General features: G+C 45.1%; 1 protein-coding gene across 10 annotated transcripts in view; it reads right to left on the bottom strand.

The window, feature by feature from the left end:
- The window catches only part of KLHL29 (kelch like family member 29), a 1379660-nt gene that overhangs the window by 70038 nt on the left and 1290726 nt on the right, over positions 1–18896 (bottom strand). For all 10 annotated transcript variants that reach the window (XM_068280223.1, XM_068280220.1, XM_068280224.1 and 7 more), the window contains one exon: positions 14080–14273. In XM_068280223.1, coding sequence (XP_068136324.1) covers positions 14080–14273 — 194 coding nt within the window. The remainder of the gene's footprint in view (positions 1–14079; positions 14274–18896) is intronic.

The raw sequence follows: 18896 nt of genomic DNA, 5'->3' as shown, positions 1-18896 counted from the left end.
CTCGTCCACGCGGGCGCGTGGATCGATTCCCGCTCGTCCCCGAGGGGCAGTTCCTTATCAGCCGTTCGTTTCTTCCACTGTCCGCCCGCGGGGATCGAGCGCGGAATCGATCCGCCGCGGTGATCAGACAGGTTGAATAGAATCAATCGAGCCATCAGTGGCTCGATTGATAACAACTATCGCGCCGTGTATGCCCAGCATTAGGCGTATAGGGAGAAAGGTTAGTGTTAGGTGTATTGGGTGGAAGGTTATTGTTATGTGTATTGGGAGGAAGGTTAGTGTTAGGCATGTTGGGAGGAAGGTGTTAGGTGTATTGAGAGGAGGGTTAGTGTTAGGTGTATTGGGAGGAAGGTTAGTGTTAGTCATGTTGAGATGAAGGTTAGTGTTAGGCGTTTTGGGAGGAAGGTTAGTGTTAGATATATTGGAAGGAACGTTAGTGTTAGGTGTATCAGGAGTGAGGGTTAGTATCAGGCATAACAGTAGGAAGGTTAGGTGTACTGTGAGGAAGGTTTGGTGTTAGGTATTTCGGAAGAGAGGGTCAGTGTTAGGTGTATTGGGAGGAAGGTTGGTGTTAGGGATATAGGGAGGAAGGTTAATGTTAGGCGTATTGGGAGGAAGGTTAGTGTTAGGTGTATCAGGAGAGAGAGTTAGTGTCAGGCATAACAGTAGGAAGGTTAGTGTTAGTTGTATTGTGAGGAAGGTTAGTATCAGCTATGCATAAAAATGGCGCCGCATTAAAAAGATACGCTTATCGCTATTTATCGTTAGTACTGCATAATAATGGCGCACAGGGAAAAAAAAAAGAAAAACGGCACACACTAACGTTATTTATCAATAGTGGCACACACTAACGTTATTTATCAATAATGGCACACACTAATGTTATTTATCAATAGTGGCACACACTAACGTTATATATCAATAGTGCCATCCATTTGCCAAACAGCAGACGTTATTGCCCACAGTAACGTTATTTATCAATAGCGCCCTACATAAGCCAAACTGCAGACGTTATTTAACTGCAAAACGGGGAATGAATTTAATGTAACACTGTCAAAGTTAGGGTTAGGCACCACTGAGGGGGTCTTAGGGTTAGGCACCATCAGGGGGGTCTTAGGGTTAGGCCCCACCAGGGGGGTGGTTAGTGTTAGGCACCACCAGGGGGGTGGTTAGGATTAGGCATCACCAGGGGGTCTTAGGGTTAGGCACCACCGGGGGGGTCTTAGGGTTAGGCACCACCAGGGAGGTCTTAGGGTTAGGCACCAACCAGGGGGGTCTTAGGGTTAGGCACCACCAGGGGGGTCTTAGGATTAGGCACCACCAGGAGGGTCTTAGGGTTAGGCACCACCAGGGGGGTCTTAGGATTAGACACCACCAGGGGGGTCATAGGGTTAGGCACCAACCAGGGGGGTCTTAGGGTTAGGCACCACCAGGGGGGTCTTAGGGTTAGGCACCACCAGGGGGGTCTTAGGGTTAGGCACCAACCAGGGGGGTCTTAGGGTTAGGCACCACCAGGGGGGTCTTAGGGTTAGGCACCACCAGGGGGGTCTTAAGATTAGACACCACCAGGGGGGTCATAGGGTTAGGCACCAACCAGGGGGGTCTTAGGGTTAGGCACCACCAGGGGGGTCATAGGGTTAGGCACCACCGGGGGGTGGTTAGGGATAGGTACAGAGAGAGTTCTGTGTGTTAACGGTAAATAACAATAAGGCTTTAACGTTAAATAGCGATAAGCGGCAAACGGATTAGCGGCAACACCGTGCGCCATTATTCGCAGGTGCCATTTTCAGATGGATGCTTAGGCGTATTAGGAGGAAGGTTTTTTTCTGACAGATTCCCATTCATTTCTATGAGAAATCGATCAGCCATGTCGGAAATTATCTATCGGACCATCTATCTGCCAAAAAAATCTCATGGTGTATTCCCAGCATTAGATTTTTCTGTTAGATTTTCTGTAAAGTACTGGTAAATACTGGTCATTATCCCTGGTGCACTGTCTTCTGGTTATCAACTGCTGAATAGAACAATGCTAAGTGCTAGGCAGATAGATAGATAGATAGATAGATAGATAGATAGATAGATAGATAGATAATTTCCAACATGATGGAAATAATCTATCTGGTGGGTAAATCTAAGAGAAAATCTAAAGGTAGCCATACACTGGTCGATTTGCCATTAGATCGACCAACTGACAGATCCCTATCTGATCGAATCTGATCAGAGAGGGATCGTATGGCTGCCTTTACTGCAAACAGATTGTGAATCGATTTCAGCCTGAGACCGATCACAATCTGTTGAGCTGCTCCTGCCGCCTGCCCCCCCCCTTCCCCCATATACATTACCTGAAGCTGGCTCCGGGTCCTCTTCTCCACGCTGCACCCGCATCCTAGCATCCTGCACCGCATCCCAGCGTACAGTGTCACTCCGTGACCAGGAAGTTCAAATAGAGCGCCCTCTATTTGAACTTCCTGGTCACTGGAGTGACACAGGAAGTTAATGTACGCTGGGATGGAGCAGGAACAGAGCGGTGCAGCGTGGAGAAGATGCCCGGGATCCAGCGTCAGGTAATGTATACCTGTATCGGATCGGCCGCCGCTAGCGACGCGCTCCCTACCTGCGGGCGATCGACGGTAATTTCCCGCACGGCGCGATCCGATTTCGGGAGGAAATCGGATCGGCGGGTGCGTTTAGCGCAAACGATTGGCAGCAGATTCGATCCCAGTGATCGAATCTGCTGTCAAACTGCGGCAAATCGGGCCAGTGTATGGCCAGCTTAACAGAAAATTGTATGGTGTGTACCTAGCATAAGGTGTATCAGGAGAGAGGTTTAGTGTTGGGTGTATTAGTAGGGAGGTTAGTGTTGGGTGTATCAGTAGGGAGGTTAGTGTTGGGTGTATCAGTAGGGAGGTTAGTGTTGGGTGTATTGGAAGGAAGCTTAGTGTTAGGTGTATCAGTAGGATGGTTAGTGTTGGGTGTATTGAGACGAAGGTTAGTGTTAGGTGTATTAGTAGGGAGGTTAGTGTAAGGCATATTGGGAGGAAGGTTAGTGTTAGGTGTATCAGTAGGATGGTTAGTATTGGGTGTATTGGGAGGAAGGTTAGTGTTGGGTGTATCAGGAGAGAGGGTTAGTGTTGAGGATAGGGTAGGGAGAGATTAGATGGGTAATATTGGGGACAATAAACAACCTTCACTACCCGTAGGACAATATCAGTAACATAATGTTACCAATAATATAATTATCGGCACCACACGCGCCAAAAAATAATAACGCCAATTACAAATGTGCACGAGAAGGGAGCCAACAGCGCTGGGGGAGGATGAGGATACTTGCAGACTTATTTTACCCAAACTCTGCTGAGAGCACACAGAGGCAATTTTGTCCACAGAAAATGTCAGTTAGATCTATTTTTTTTTAATCAAGCTCAATTTACCGCAGGCAGTAGGGAGGCAGAGATGGAGAAAAAAAAACTTCAGGAAAATGTCTATACACTTTAAACAACTTAGATCATTTAAGAAGGAATCAGCATTCAGAGCATGCAGCCTATGTGAGCAGAACGTTAACGCAGTTCTAGTTTATGGAAGTGAAATCTATTCACAGAGGTCAGAGCTGTGTTTAATTACCCGATAACAAAGCTCTTTTCTGATATATTTTTATTTTTTTTGAAGGATTAGCATTTCTGACTGCGTGTCAGCAAGGACCCATTATCTGCATATTCCTGCCTGCAGATAATGACCTGTCTCCGGTCCAGCTGTGTGGCATGCCTTCATCTGCTTCTGTCACGCCTAAGATACGGCTTACCTGTGCGCTAATGTCTTTACGCTCAGAGACTGTGAAATGAAAACAGGAAGAAAGCGGGAACCCCAATGCGCAAAGGTTGTTGCAAGGAGACATTGATGGGGAACTGCAGATAACTTGTGACTTGTATACCACTTTGGAATCACCCTGTACACCTATGATGATAGTCTTTAAGGTGCCCATGTATGTTAAAAATCATATTACAGTCCCTGCTATACGGAACACAGGCAACCGGAAGTCTCAACTACCCAGAATGCCTGATGAGATAACGGGGACTGTTTTTTTTGCGGGGGGGATTGCCTGCCACAAAATACTCACCCAGCCTCCAGCGACATCCTGTAGCTCCTAGCTGCTTTCTGGCGTCAATGCACGGCTCCCAGTGTGTCACATGACCAGATGTGGGTCAGGTGACACGCCGGGAGCCATACACGGAGAGTGCCTGAATACTGCCAGGCGCCCACTAGCAGCTACAGGCTGGATGAGTATTCTATCCTGTACGGGGGGAGGTGTGTGCTTTTCGGCCAGTTCCTCAAGTAATCACCAAGCACATGTATACGGCACCAAAGTTGGTGGGTTCAATCAATGCTAAATGATTGATCGATCCCTTAAAGGGAACCTGAAGTGAGAGGGATATGAAGGCGACATTTTTTTCCTTTTAGGGCTGGCTCACATTAGGGTGATCTTAAAGGGAATCCGAGGTGAGAATAATATTGAGGCTGCCATATTTATCTCCTTTTAAGCAATACCAGTTGCCTGGCTGCCGTGCTGGTCCTCGGCCTCTAATTCTTTCAACCATAGACCCTGAACAAGCATGCAGCCGGTCAGGGGTTTCTGACAATATTGTCAGAACTGACAAGATTAGCTTCATGCTTGTTTCTGGTGTAATTCAGTTTACTACTGCAGCCAAATAGATCAGCAGGGCTGCCAGGCAACTAGTATTGTTTAAAAGGAAATAAATATGGCAGCCTCCATATCACTCTCACCTTGGGTTCACTTTAAGGCGCGTTTCAGCAAATTGCTGATCGCCGGTGATTAGCAAAGCACTGTGATAAATGTATCCCTGGTGGATCATTCTCACTGCAGTGCTTGCGATTCGTGTAAGTCGCAAATGCATTGCACGCAGCATTTTGGTGGCGACCGTGACGCGATGCTCATTCTCTTGAACAAGAATCACAAAGAGCAATCTCCGAAAAATCCCAGGAAATGTGTAATAAAAAATCGTTTTGAAATACAAGTGAGAACCAGACCTTAAAGGGAACCCAAGGTGGGGATGTAAATTAAGAAAAGAATAGTGCTACCTGTTCCAGAGGGCTGGTCAGATCAGGTAGCCACCATCTCCGCCGTTCTACGAGGCTCCTGAGGTCAGCTCTCCCTTCGTTTCTGTGACCTGCTGGGGTCACGATTCTGGAAGAAGCTCCTCTGTCTCTCACGCACAGAGCAGCATGCAGGGAGGTGGTGGAGCGGCAGGGGGAGTGGCTAGGGAGAGAGCTGCCCAATGGCAGATGGGAAAGGCCTGCAGGAACGCCCCTAGTGGGCGTTTAAGCAAGGAATACCTCCCTCCTCCCTGACCCTCGAGATTAGCGACAAATACTTGTCGCCAAATTCTGGGAGTGTTAGCGCGGTGGTGGGAGGGGTAGTGAGTGGCGCAGGGGGGAATCAGAGGCATGTCCTGCAACAGGGAACATGCCTCTGTGTCCCATCTGCTACCCTCCCCCCACATCACCTCAGGTACACTTTAAAGTAAACCTGAATATGAGTCGAATAGCTCATAGAAGCTCTTTAGCATGGATAACAACTGACGTTTTTTTTTAACTCCCCCTGAACTGAAAAACACTATGAGACTATTTTTTTTGCTACTAATGTTCTATTTCTTAGCTGTACTACACATACAATTAATTATCTCATACGTTTATTTTCGCTTCAGGTTTGCTTTAAGCGATGCGCTTTGCCTGGCTGTCCTGCTGATCCTCTGCCTCTAAGGCTGTAGACACACTTTGGGGTTGATTCACTAAACCGTGCTATGATAAATAGCATGCCTTATTAGAGATAACATGCCTTATCAAAGTTAACACGTCTTATCAGAGTAGCATAGCGAGCACTACGAACCTGCAGGGGCTCAGGGCTGGACGAGCGCCAATGCCAATTCGCAGGCATAAGTTCGTAGCACTCGCTATGCTACTCTGATAAGGCATGTTATCTTTAATAAGGCATGCTATTTCTGATAAGGCATGCTATTTGTCATAGCACGATTTAGTGAATCAACCCCTATGAGTGATTTCTGAGAGCTATTTTGACCATCAGAGCTTTCTGAGCAATTTTTAAAAAAACACTCTCACTAAGGCCCGGTTCACATTAGCGGTCGCCGTCCGGAATCGCCGTGCCGGGGCCAGACCGCATGCAGAACGGATGGAACGGACGCACGGCATAGCAATGAAAGCCTATGCGTCCGTTTCGTCCGGACCGGATCCGGACTCCGGCATAAGACCCAACATGCGCTATTTTTTGGTCCGGCTCCTCCGGCAGCCGTATCCGGAGCGGAGCCGGACTGCACCATCCGGCCAATACAAACCAATGAGAACCGGAGAGCGCACAACACACTGGCTAAAAATCCGGATGTTCTACCCCACTTCCTATGCGTATTGAAGCGGCGATTTTGGATGGGGACACATGGGCAAGCATTTTGGAGTGGAGCAGCAGTGATTTTAAACGTGCTGGAGATGTTGGCAGTATGTCGGAGGTGGAGGTGAGTGCTAAACAGCGGAGGGCCTGATTCCACAGGTCCCCCTTCTGCTGACCTCCCAGACCCCAACATTTTTATTCTATTTCTACTATCTTTTGCCAAACGGATCCGGATCGCATCCTGATGAACACCTGATGCAACCTGACCGGATCCGGATCGGGATCAGAACCGTACGGTTCCGATCCGGATCCGGTCAGGTCATCCGGTCCGTTTGGCAGAGAACCGCAAGTGTGAACCGGGCCTAACTTGCATTAAAAATCGCGAATATCAGGGCAAAATCGCAATAAAATTGCCATGATCACAATTTTAAAAAAAATCGTGACCGCAGCAATTTTACCGTGATTTTAATGCAAGTCAATGGGAGCATTTTTTAAAAAAGCGCTCAGAAAGCTCGGATGGCCAGAAAAGCTCTCAGAAGGCACTCATAGTGTGTCTACAGCCTAATACTTTTAGCCATAGACCCTGAACAAGCACGCAGATCAGGATCTCTGACTCAAGTCTGACTAGATTAGCTGCATGCTTGTTTCAGGTGTATGAACCAGACACCATTGAAGCCAGAAAAATCAGAAGGGCAGCCAGGCAACAGGTATTGTTTAAAACAAAATAAATATGGCAGCCTCCATATCACTCTCACCTCAGGTTCACTTTAAAGAAATGATTAATCAGATTTTTTCATACATGCGATCATAACTGGTTTTGATACCAGGAACAGTTTAGATCAGATACTGTGAATGCTTGATCTGAATCTTTGCTAAAAATTGCACCAATAATAGACATCTTTAGCTGGACAAGGCTTTTGTAAAGTATACAGTACCTGTCACCAAGTCAGTGAGTTACATTTCACAATTACAGAGTTACATTGTCTTTAGTAATTTGTTATACACAGCACAGCACAAATCCCAGTTCAGGCTCAATTTTTATAAGCAATTATGTTGAAAAAAGTTGCTGTATCAGGCTTCAGTTTTATATGCAATTATAGAAAAAAACTGCATCACAAGTTTATACAGCAAAAGCATTTAATTTCCTAATTTAAAAAAAAAGTGTAAAATGGTGTAAAGTAAATAATGAAAGCACACTGTGTTCTTGGTTAGTCTTGGATTTTTCATTCTTAGTAAAGTTGAATAGGTGACTATGCCAGCTTTCACATTTAAAGGGGCACTACAGCGAAAAACTGTAAAATTTAAAATATGAGCAAACATATACAAATAAGAAGTATATTTTTTCCAGAGTAAAATGAGCCATAAATTACTTTTCTCCTATGTTGCTGTCACTTACAGTAGGTAGTAGAAATCCAACAGAAGTGACAGGTTTTGGACTAGTCCATCTCTTTATAGGGGATTCTCAGGGATATATTTATTTTCAAAAGCACTTAGTGAATGGCAGTTGCTCTGTCCAACTGCTAAAGAACTGTGTAGGGAGCAGGGAAGCTGGTCAGCATCATTGTTTAAATCCTTTTTAGGGAATATCTTTATAAAGAATAAAAACCTTGCTGAGAATCCACTATGAAGAGATGGACTAATCCAAAACCTGTCACTTCTGTCAGATTTCTACTGCCTACTGTCACAGCATTATAGGAGAAAAGTAATTTATGGCTCATTTTACTCTGGAAAAACATACTTCTTATTTGTTTATGTTTGCACATATTTTACATTTTTTCACCATAGTGCCCCTGTAATGCAGATGTTCCAAGGAAATTCCCTTTGGAAGCTTTGGTCACCTGATCCAGCGATTAGTGCTAAAGTACAGAGCCATGGTCTGAGCTCGTCCACTTCCTCTGGCCTGTCTTGGATGCAAATTTTGTGCAAATTCTATGCAGCTTAAAATTGGGCCAACCAAATTTGGGAAAACTTGAATTTGATTGGCCAAGAAACCTCATAGGCAAATTCGGCTAACGTGATTGGATGGACGACACCCTCTCGAACTTTTAGGTTTCGGAAAGGTTGTAGTAAACTACACTCTCACTATTTGGCCATTTACAAGAGTACATATGAAATCCCCGCCAGGAGACTTGGACAGCCGGTATGCTCCTGTACAATTCCCGGCAGCTTTAAATACTATTCCCTCTTCAGGTCCACGTGGATGGTGGGGAAGGATGTAATTTGGTGTCCAGTTATTGCTGGTAGACAAATTACAACGTTTTAAAAGTAACTTCAGCCCGTCTTCTGACAGCGCTGAAGTTACTCACTGTGTGCCACTATAGCGGTAATTCCTATTATAGTCTACGGTGGCACCGGCTGCACCCAAATCTCCTGCACTGGATACAGCGTGTTCGTTTTACAACGTTGCAGAGTGTACTGTGATTGGAGAACTGTTCCCTGGGAGGTTTCCTGTTGGGTCCCCTAAACTAGACTAGAGTCAAATACTTTGCATCTACTTGACCATTTTTAGTCTTGTGAAGCAAAAGGGACAACGTGGACAGGATGAGCAAGCTTTGCATCCACAGAAAAAGACTGGCTGCCGCCTCCTCCCAGCTGTTCTCTGACTATCCAGGCAAAAGCTGGATAGTGTACTGGTTAAAAAGAACCCGAGGTGTGTTTAAAGAATGTTATCTGCATACAGAGGCTGGATCTGCCTATACAGCCCAGTCTCTGTTGCTATCCCAAACCCCACTAAGGTCCCCCTGCACTCTGCAATCCCTCATAATTCACAGCCATGCTGTGAGGCTGTGTTTACATCTGTAGTGTCAGTCTCAGCTGCTCCCCCGCCTCCTGCATAGCTCCGATCCCTGCCCCCGTCCCTTCCCTCCAATCAGCAGGGAGGGAAGGGATGCAGGCGGGGACTGGAGTTCTGCAGGAGGCGGGGAGAGCAGCAGACTGACACTATAGAGATAAACACAGCCAGCTCTGACAAGCTGTTTGTCAGCAGCGTGGCTGTGATTTATGAGGGATTGCAGAGTGCAGGGGGACCTTAGGGGGGTTTGGGATAGCAACAGAGGCTGGGCTGTATAGGCAGATCCAGCCTCTGTATGCAGATAATATTCTTCAAACCCACCTCGGGTTCTCTTTAAGACAGGGGTCAGGAACCTTTATGGCTGAGAGAGCCATGAACGCCACATATTTTAAAATGTAATTTCGTAAGAGCCATACAATATGTTTCAAACTAAATACAAGTAAATGTCTGGATTTTATGTAAGACCAACACTTGGCTGTCATGCTACAGCAGTAGTGTGCCTACTTTGAAAAATGTACTTGCGCTGCCACACTAAGCTGCATTGGTTGAGCAGTGTAGCTTAGTGGATAAATCCCTACTGATGTGTCTGTGAGCCAGATGTAGCCATCAAAAGAGCCACATCTGGCTCCCAAGCCATAGGTTCCCTACTCCTGGGTTAAGGGCTCTGCTTCTGTCATAGGCGACTTGGGTTTGAATCTCGGTTTTCCCTGTTCAGTAAGCCAGCACCTAATCAATGAGGAATCCTTGGGCTAGTTTATGCAAATTTGTATGCAAATATATGCAGTTTGAAAATGGACCAATTAATTTAAACCCAGGTTTATATTGATCGGTCCATTTTCAAGTTGCATATATTTGCAAAGAAATTTGCATAAACTTGGAAGTATTTGCATCTCTTTGAGCATCCCTACCAAACATCATCAGACACTGGTATAGGAAGTCAGCATTGCAAACCCGCCCACCAGGTAAACAAAAAACACAATAATGCAAAGACGGTTTAGGTGCAGTTCACACCAATGTGCGCATTGCAAAATATGATACCGGTATATTCCACACAGTCAGGGCCAGATTTGTACTCTTCACCGCCCTAGGCCACTGTCATCAGCTGCCCCTCTTCAGCATAGGTAGCCAGATGACCCCTTACCTCTAGTATAGTTAACCTGATGACCCCGCCCCCCTCCAGTATAGGTAGTTAGATGATCCCTCCCTCTTTCCTTCCAGTATAGGTAGCCAGATGACTTGTGAAGTATCATGGTCAGACATAGTTACATAGTTATTTGGGTTGAAAAAAGACATACGCCCATCGAGTTCAACCTCGCCTGATTTCCCTGCACTGCAGCATTTGCAAGCTTGCAAGTGCTACTTAAGTTTAGCCTGCTACTTTGGTGCCCTTGCTTCTGTGGTGCCCTAGGCCATGGCCTAGGTGGCCTTGGCCTAAATCCGGCCTTGCACACAGTAGGCATAAACAAAACCCCAAGCCTGCAGTATTGCTTTAAGTTATTTTGAACACACTTAAGTCTAAGTAAACTAACACTTTAATGACATAGTAATGAATATGTAAATGGAATAAATGTATTTTAATAATTGCCTGAAGCTGTGCTGTGAACTGGGACATATGTTCACTTTTTGCTGTAAGCCAGTTCTCGCCACCGGGAGAATGTACACATCATGTTCCGATGCCTGGTTGTTTTTCCTGTTTATATTATTTAATTTCATTTTTTTTGTAAACTCTTTTTGACTGGAGTATTTGCCGAGTGCTGGGAGTAAAGCTCTTGCCCAGATTTTTTTTTCCTCTTTCGCTTCCAAATCGCGACGCGCCTGACAAAACACATTATCTTCGTTGTCGTCAAACTAACCGCGCTTTTGTTATGGAAATCCTTAAGTGCTTTTTTTGGTTCCAGGTAAAATGAATGCAGATGACTGTTTGCTGGCTGATTAACAAAACCTGCTGAGATTTGTCTAAGGGAGAGGGAACATCTCAGAACGGCCGCTCGTTTCCTACATGGCGATAATACCCGTGAGAATAATGTCTCATTAGCAGTCTGCTGCCTCTTGCTCTGCTAGTCGGCGAGGGGCTCACACAATGCCTTGTTGATGAGTAGAGGGTCCCACACTTACAATGTACCTGGGCGCACTTCTCCACAGAGGTACTCACATCATGCGCAAGCAGTGCTTCACAGCTCGCATCGGAAGGGTCGGTACAGCCAAAATTAGTATTTTAGAAGAATGCCGATAATCTGAATCCCCCGCCAGGTTCATAAGCGGACATGGGCCCCAACAGTAATGTCTTGTTCCTTTTTAAAATGACTCTCTTACAAAAGAATGACTCAGGAGATAATTGTCACAGATTACCCAGCAAGCTCATGGTGAACCAGAACTCCTAGGACAGTGTTAGATAACTGTATACTTGGAGTAAGGGTAAGTAAGTACTTTGCTCAATTATGTGGTCCGATCCACCATCCGATCAGGTCTCTTTATCAAATTGAAGGAGAATCGGTGCCACAACATGGCCATCCAATTGATCTTTTGATCGATTTCTAGGATTGATTGGCATTGTTGGAAGATCTTGACGCAGATCAGGTGCGTGGTGGTATTGGCATTTATCTCAACAACTGTCTCCTAAAGTGTATAAGTGTCTCCCCACGTGTCCGTGTGCAGTGATGAAGGATTGCCTATCACACCGGCGTGAATCCTGTGGCGTGCGGTGTCATTACTATGTGACACAGGGGCATGTAGGATGTAATTACATGTGCCATTGTCAGGTGGTACCACCGCTCCGACGCTGGACACCGGAGGAGGCCAGGATTTGTGCTAACGTGTGACAGGAGAGCTTTCAACACAACACACAAGCATGGGGGAGGGGGAATGTTTGGCCGGGACACATATACACTCGGGGAGAGACAGCAGGACTATTTCTAATACGCTTCATGCTGAAATCTATTGGTAATAGGTGTGCGGTGTAATGCTGGGTACGCATGTTGTGATTTCCCGCTCGATCAACTGGTCGATCGGTCATTTCCGACATGTCCGATCAGGTCTCGATTGATACAGCGGACGATTTTCTAATGCTAAGTGTGCAAAATAGACCGATGTATCAGTCGAGACCCGATCGGACATGTCGGAAATAATTGATCGATTCCGTCGATCGAGTGAGAAATCGCATCGTGCGTACCCAGCATAAGGGCAGTAACAGATCCCTCTCTGATCAGATGTGATTAGAAAGGGATCTATCTAATGGTCAATCTTACAGCAGATCAATGTATGGCCACCTTGAAAGTGTGAATGATATTGAGGTTATCTTTAAAGACAGTGGAATGACTGTGCTCTGCCTGGGAATAAAGGACACTTCTCTTTTAAGAAAACAGGGGGTCTGATACAATTCATTTTTTCTGCTAAGTTTTCTCCTAGGTGATAATTTCACATCTTATTAATAATATTGGTTGACCTAAGCCTGTTTAAAAATGGGCTTTAGGTCTCCGTGACACCGCCGCCACATGTTAGAGCGCATGCACGTACCCATCCGCCGCGTACACGCCATCCCGGCTCTGTCCTCCTGTCCCAATACTGTCCGTGCTGCACATGCGCAGTAGCGCGAACGCATGGACACACGGACCCAGGGACAGGATGTCACAGGGACAGTAAGGCTTTCTTATATAGGATTCTGTTTGTGATGTTTGCATTTGGTTCCTATCATAGCTGAACTAGTTAGCCTTCATTTTATCACCTGAGTTAGGCAAAAAAATATCCAAAGATCACTATTCAAATACCAATTTTGATCACCTAAATGGGCCCCTCCAACCAGCCATCGCGCCCACTTTGTGCCCCCTCAAAATTTGAGGCTGGAGCCGCCACTGAATATAGCTTCTCTGGTGGTCTAGAGAGGGACAATTCTAATGCATTGTGGGGAAACCACTTGCGGGCCAAATTTAATGGCTCTGCACACCATATTTGCCCCCCGGGCCAGAGTTTGACATGTATGCACTAGCTCTCTAGTAAGTAATACCGTGCTTGTTGTAGAGAGCGAAACAGCTATATAAAACTTAACTTTCAATAAAACATTTAAAACATCAGGTGCAGCCTGTATTGCCTGTATGGTTCACTTAACATGTGAAATAGGATGTAAATATATATTTTTAAACACCCTATTAGGATTAATATAGCCTCAGTATTAATATGTCTCCCCCTATAAATCCCATTAAATTGAATGCATATTCATACACAACACCACCCTCCACCTAGCCTGACATGTTTCACTCCCATAACTACTGGAAGCTTCATCAGAGGACAATTACAGTGCAGTAGTGCAAAACATACAGTTAAAATACATTCATATTGTCATTGGCCTCAAGGCCATATATACAAGCCTATATGGCTCGTATATATGGCCATGATTGGCCATGCTATATTGAAAAATAATGACAATATGAATGTATTTTAACTGTATGTTTTGCACTACTGCACTGTAATCGTCCTCTGATGAAGCTGCCAGTAGGTATGGGAGTGAAACATGTCAGGCTAGGTGGAGGGTGGTGTTGTGTATGAATATGCATTCAATTTTATGTGATTTAAAGGGGGAGACATCTTAATACTGAGGCAATATTAATCCTAATAGGGTGTTTCGACATATATTTACCTCCTATTTCACATGTTACGTGAACCATACAGGCAATACAGGCTGCACCTGATGTTTTAAATGTTTTATTAAAAGTTACGTTTTATTTAGCTCTATAGCTCTCTAGAACAAGCATAAATAGTGTTTTGTATGCTTTCAGCACAGTGTTTAGAGTAAGTAATACCGTGTCCTGTGTAAAAGCAAGTCTCTCGCTTTGGTGCGGTCACAAAATTCCATTGTTAACCTCCTGATTCTATCGCTTACCGATCATTGGTGATTCAATAAAGCTCCAGGTATTGGTCTGAGGCACATAAGACTGCAGGACTCCGGCCGCCCTTCCAGCTTCATTTACCCCACCGAATACGTAGATCTTTCCTCCGCACACTGTGGCCGCTGCAGAATGGACCGGTTTGGGTAGAGCCGCTACTGCCTCCCACTGGTTGATAATTGTATCGTACCTAAAAGACATAAAAAGGTGACTTGTTAGTAGATGTTGATGAATGTTTGAGGCAACAACAAACTCACACAGAAATAGGATTTTAAAGTGACACTCCAGACAAAAGGAGAAAGACATTGTTCTGTCTGTGCAAGTGGTGCTCGACAGCAGCAGCGTAATTCATGCTAAGCAGCTGCATTCTGAACTTCACATTCTGTCTGACTCCAGTTATTTCTCTAGGGGGTTTCATCTCCATCTCCCGTCTAGTCTGAACATTGTACTGTCTGATGATAAAGGATCTAAAACTTCTCTCTTAAAAACAGGCAGAGTACGGGCCTATTTCCACTGCTGCAGAGTCCGCAACGTTTCTCCGCAATCGATTCAAGCGGGGAAATTCTGCCTATTCCGCCAACTACCTTGCCGACTGGTCCGAATCATACGCCGCCGGGATTCGGGCTGCATGCTGCATATTACCCCAGCATGCACCTGAATCCATATAGCAGTGCAAGGCACGGCTACAGGGATACAGATGCGTACTCGCATCGCTGACTAGGCTCTAGAATCTATCGTGAACTCAGCGTGCGTGCAGCACCCGCACAACACCTGCTAAAGATCCAGCATGCCAAATCCCCAAACTCAATTGCATTGTTCAGACACTCCACCCTCAAGACTTATTCCCCCTCCGCTCCCCCCCCTCCTGCATAGCAACAGATGCGTTGCTAGCATGCAGACTAGTGACCCATCTGCATAGCGTCGGGCACTGCATTGCCGCTCAAGGGACCTAGTACCGATCCCTGCTGAGTGACAGAAGTGCTTCTTTCTGTGTGTACAAGGCTTAAAGAGACTCCGTAACAAAAATTGCATCCTGTTTTTTATCATCCTACAAGTTTCAAAAGCTATTCTAATGTGTTCTGGCTTACTGCAGCACGTTCTACTATCACCATCTCTGTAATAAATCAACTTATCTCTCTCTTGTCAGCCTGTGTCTGGAAGGCTGCCAAGTTCTTCAGTGTTGTGGTTCTGTGATGCATCTTCCCCCTCCAGGCCTCTCTCTGCACACTGCCTGTGTATTATTTAGATTAGTGCAGCTTCTCCCTGCTCTATTATCTTTTACAAGCTGGATAAATCCTCCTCTGAGCTGGCTGGGCTTTCACATACTGAGGAATTAGATACAGGCAGAGCTGTGTGCACTCTGCAGGAAGAAACAGCTTGACACTTCAGTATAAGTTAGCTGCAGGGGGAAAGAAACACACAAATGATCTCTTGAGATTCAAAAGGAAGGGTGTATACAGCCTGCTTGTGTATGGATGTATTTTCTATGTGTGGACATACTGTACATCAACCTACTTCCTGTTTTGGTGGCCATTTTGTTTGTTTATAAACAAATGTTTTAAAACTGTTTTTAACCACTTTTAATGCGGCGAGGAGCGGTGAAATTGTGACAGAGGGTAATAGGAGATGTCCCCTAACGCACTGGTATGTTTACTTTTGTGCGATTTTAACAATACAGATTCTCTTTAAAGAAAAACTGTAACCAAGAATTGAACTTCATCCCAATCAGTAGCTGATACCCCTTACCCATGAGAAATCTATTCCTTTTCTTAAACGGATCATCAGGAGGCTCTGATGGCTGATATCGTGGTGAAACCCCTCCTACAGTGTGATACCAGGACCATAGCCCTGGCAGTTTCCTGTCTGTGAACCTCATTGCATTGTGGGAAACAACTGTTTACAGCTGTTTCCAACTGCCAAAAAAGCAAGCAGCATCTCCTTCCAGTGACATCACCTGCTAGCAGTAAAAATGTCACCATGTGATAAATGTCAGAATGTAAATCAGGGATAGGAAAGATATTACAACGGGCAAACACTGACTAAATCATTTATAGATAATTATTGTAAAAATTTTATTACATTATTTTCACTGGAGTTCCTCTTTATGGGAGGGGTGTAAAACCACAAGCCAATGAATGCATTTCCACATTATTGGTCCTACTGCTACTGTCACCTGCTGTTTCTGTAAGGGAGAGAGAGTGACTAGAGGTGTGGAGGTGTTGAGGGGGGCGATTAGAAGTGTGGCAGGGGGCGTTTTGAAAGGTCTTTTCATTCTTGGAGGTAAGGCCCGAGGTGTGTCTTATGTGTGTATCTTTCTTATCTCAAAAGGTTGTATGGTATGTATGACAGTGAACGGATATGAGCAGGAAGGGTGTGATTACAGCACATAAATGAGATGTCCGGCATTATCTGTGTACAGTGTGTGGATGAATTCGATCAGATAGATCCCTCTCTGATCACATAATGATCTGAAAGGGATCTATTTGTTAACCACATAGACCAGTCTATGGTCAGCCTTAAGCAGGCCATACACTCACCGATTTCTCCCATCGATATATATGGCCAATTCGATTGCTCTAACTGAATTAGTGAGAAATTGGTGCAGCATTTGGCCTGATCAACCAACCGATCAAGCTATTTCTGCCTGAAAACACTTAATTGGGTCGATCGGTCCAGACAGAAAATGTTGGGTCCATTGGCCGCGACTTGGAGGGGGAATAGAAATGAACGCTGCTCCCGGAATTTCAGTGACAGCAGGGTCGCCAAAAAGAACGGGTGGTGACAAATGTATGCATTTATGATATCCAGCCACTTTAGTCGGCCAGTGATCTATTCACAATCACCTCTCCAAGCAATAAAACTGACGCCAGTGTGGGACCTCATTTTCTACTCCCCAATCAATTCTCAATTGGGGGTATTCAATTTTTCACAGTTTTAGCCCCCCATCAACTCCTGTATGGTCACCTTTAAAGTGAACCTCCAGACTAAAAATCTACCCAGCAGCACTGAAAAGGCCTGGTGTTTCTTTAGCAGTTTCACAGCATCAGAACTTTGTTTTTCTTACCCAAGCCTCATTTTTTGCTGCACAAAAGAAATCTGCCTGGGCATTTTTCCCCTGATGTTGTGCAAAGCATGATGGGGTTTCTGATGTTGTTGTTCTCCTTCTGCTGTTTTGAGTGCAATTTTTTTTTTCAATGTGAGATTTGAAGCCTAGCGCGTGCAGCAGGGGAGGGGTGATCAAGACACAGGACAGTTGGAATGGTGTCTCATGCTCCCGTCGCCTCCTTTCAACCAAAAAGATGGCTGCCCCCATGAAATCACAAACATTTGCCTGTTCTTTTAAAACAGGATGGGTAAGAGATTATATTACCGATCTATTTTAATTAACTTAACTAATGTAACTTAATGACAGTATGTTTGTTTTATGGCTGAAGTTCCCCTTTAAAGTCAACCCAGGTGACTTTCTTTTTGAATTCCATTTATTTTTGTATTTACTATTTCTGTTTAGGATTCGTTCTGCTTCTACAGGCTATGACACAATATCTTGAGCAGCTAGACTAATTTAGTGTCTGGAGACGCTTCTGACCCGTAATCTAATTAGAAAAAACTGAAAGCTAAATTCATGGTGACATGTGCTAATTCGTTTATTTACATACTTAGTTTCCTCATTATCTTACTTTTAATCACAACTCTTGGTATATTACTAAGGCTACTACTATTATATTAATAAGAGAAACAACCCTGAGTTAGTCCCCACTTCCTGCCCATTAGTATCATGTGTTTACAATAAAATAGGCTTTTAGCTGTTTGGAAAAACAATTTTTAAGATTTGGCAAGAAAAAAATGCTTTTTAAACCTGTGAAATATTGAATTCTGGCAAGTTTGATCTTAATAGTGTTCATTACTTTAACAAAAAAAATAAATAAAAAGGGACAGCGTTAACCCCTTGAATCCCATGCAGGGTGGTAAAGCTGGAATGGCTTAAAGGCCATTCCAAAGGCCCTCAATTTTGATTGGCCAATGATTGTCCCTAATTCCCATGTAGACTGGTAAAGGAGGCCATTCTTGACTCCCTAGAAGAAAAATTAAACTTTATGAAAGGGGAAAAAATATGTTGTGTTTCTTTTCCCCACCTTTATATGTCTTTTCTGTGGCATTCTCTTCCTCTGTATACTTTTTTCTTCCCAGCATTCCCTCTATCAATTATTCCGTACTGCAACATATTCTAAGATTCTATTCTATTATTCTGAATATTAACTGTATGGAACCAACCTTCCAAAAACTCCCCCCCACAACTCCCGAACCATCAGAATATGCATACTGGAATATGGAAACATAGAATAAACATATCCAGTGGCGGCGCTACACTGGGGCTTACCCAGGCTTAAGCCCCAGCTGACAAGCTGTCAGCCCCTGCAAAAGCCCCCCCTCCACAGGGTTGCCAAGCAGCAGGAGAGGTGGAAGCGGAGAGAGGAGGAAGCCGTGTGGACAGCGGCGGAGAAGGGGGCCGTTTCCCCCCCTTCCCTCATCTTGGGCCTCCCACTCTCTGCCTCGCTCCCCCCTCAGATATCAGCGGCTGGCGTCAGAAGACTCACTCTCTTCCCAGCGCAGCTGATCTGTGCGCCGCTCTGGTCTAGTCTAGACCAGAGTAGCGGTGCACAGATCGATCTCTCTCTCCCGCGCTGGTAAAAGAGGAAGTCTTCTGACGCCAGCCGCTGATATCTGAGGGGGGAGCGAGGCAGAGAGTGGGAAGCCCAAGGTGAGTGAAGGGGGGGAGACAGCCCCCTTCTCCGCCGCTGTCCACACGGCTTCC

Source organism: Hyperolius riggenbachi, chromosome 4 (genome assembly GCF_040937935.1).
Source record: "Hyperolius riggenbachi isolate aHypRig1 chromosome 4, aHypRig1.pri, whole genome shotgun sequence".
Lineage (NCBI taxonomy): Eukaryota > Metazoa > Chordata > Amphibia > Anura > Hyperoliidae > Hyperolius > Hyperolius riggenbachi.
Note: the sequence above shows the minus strand (reverse complement) of the source record. Positions and strands in the feature narration are given on the sequence as shown.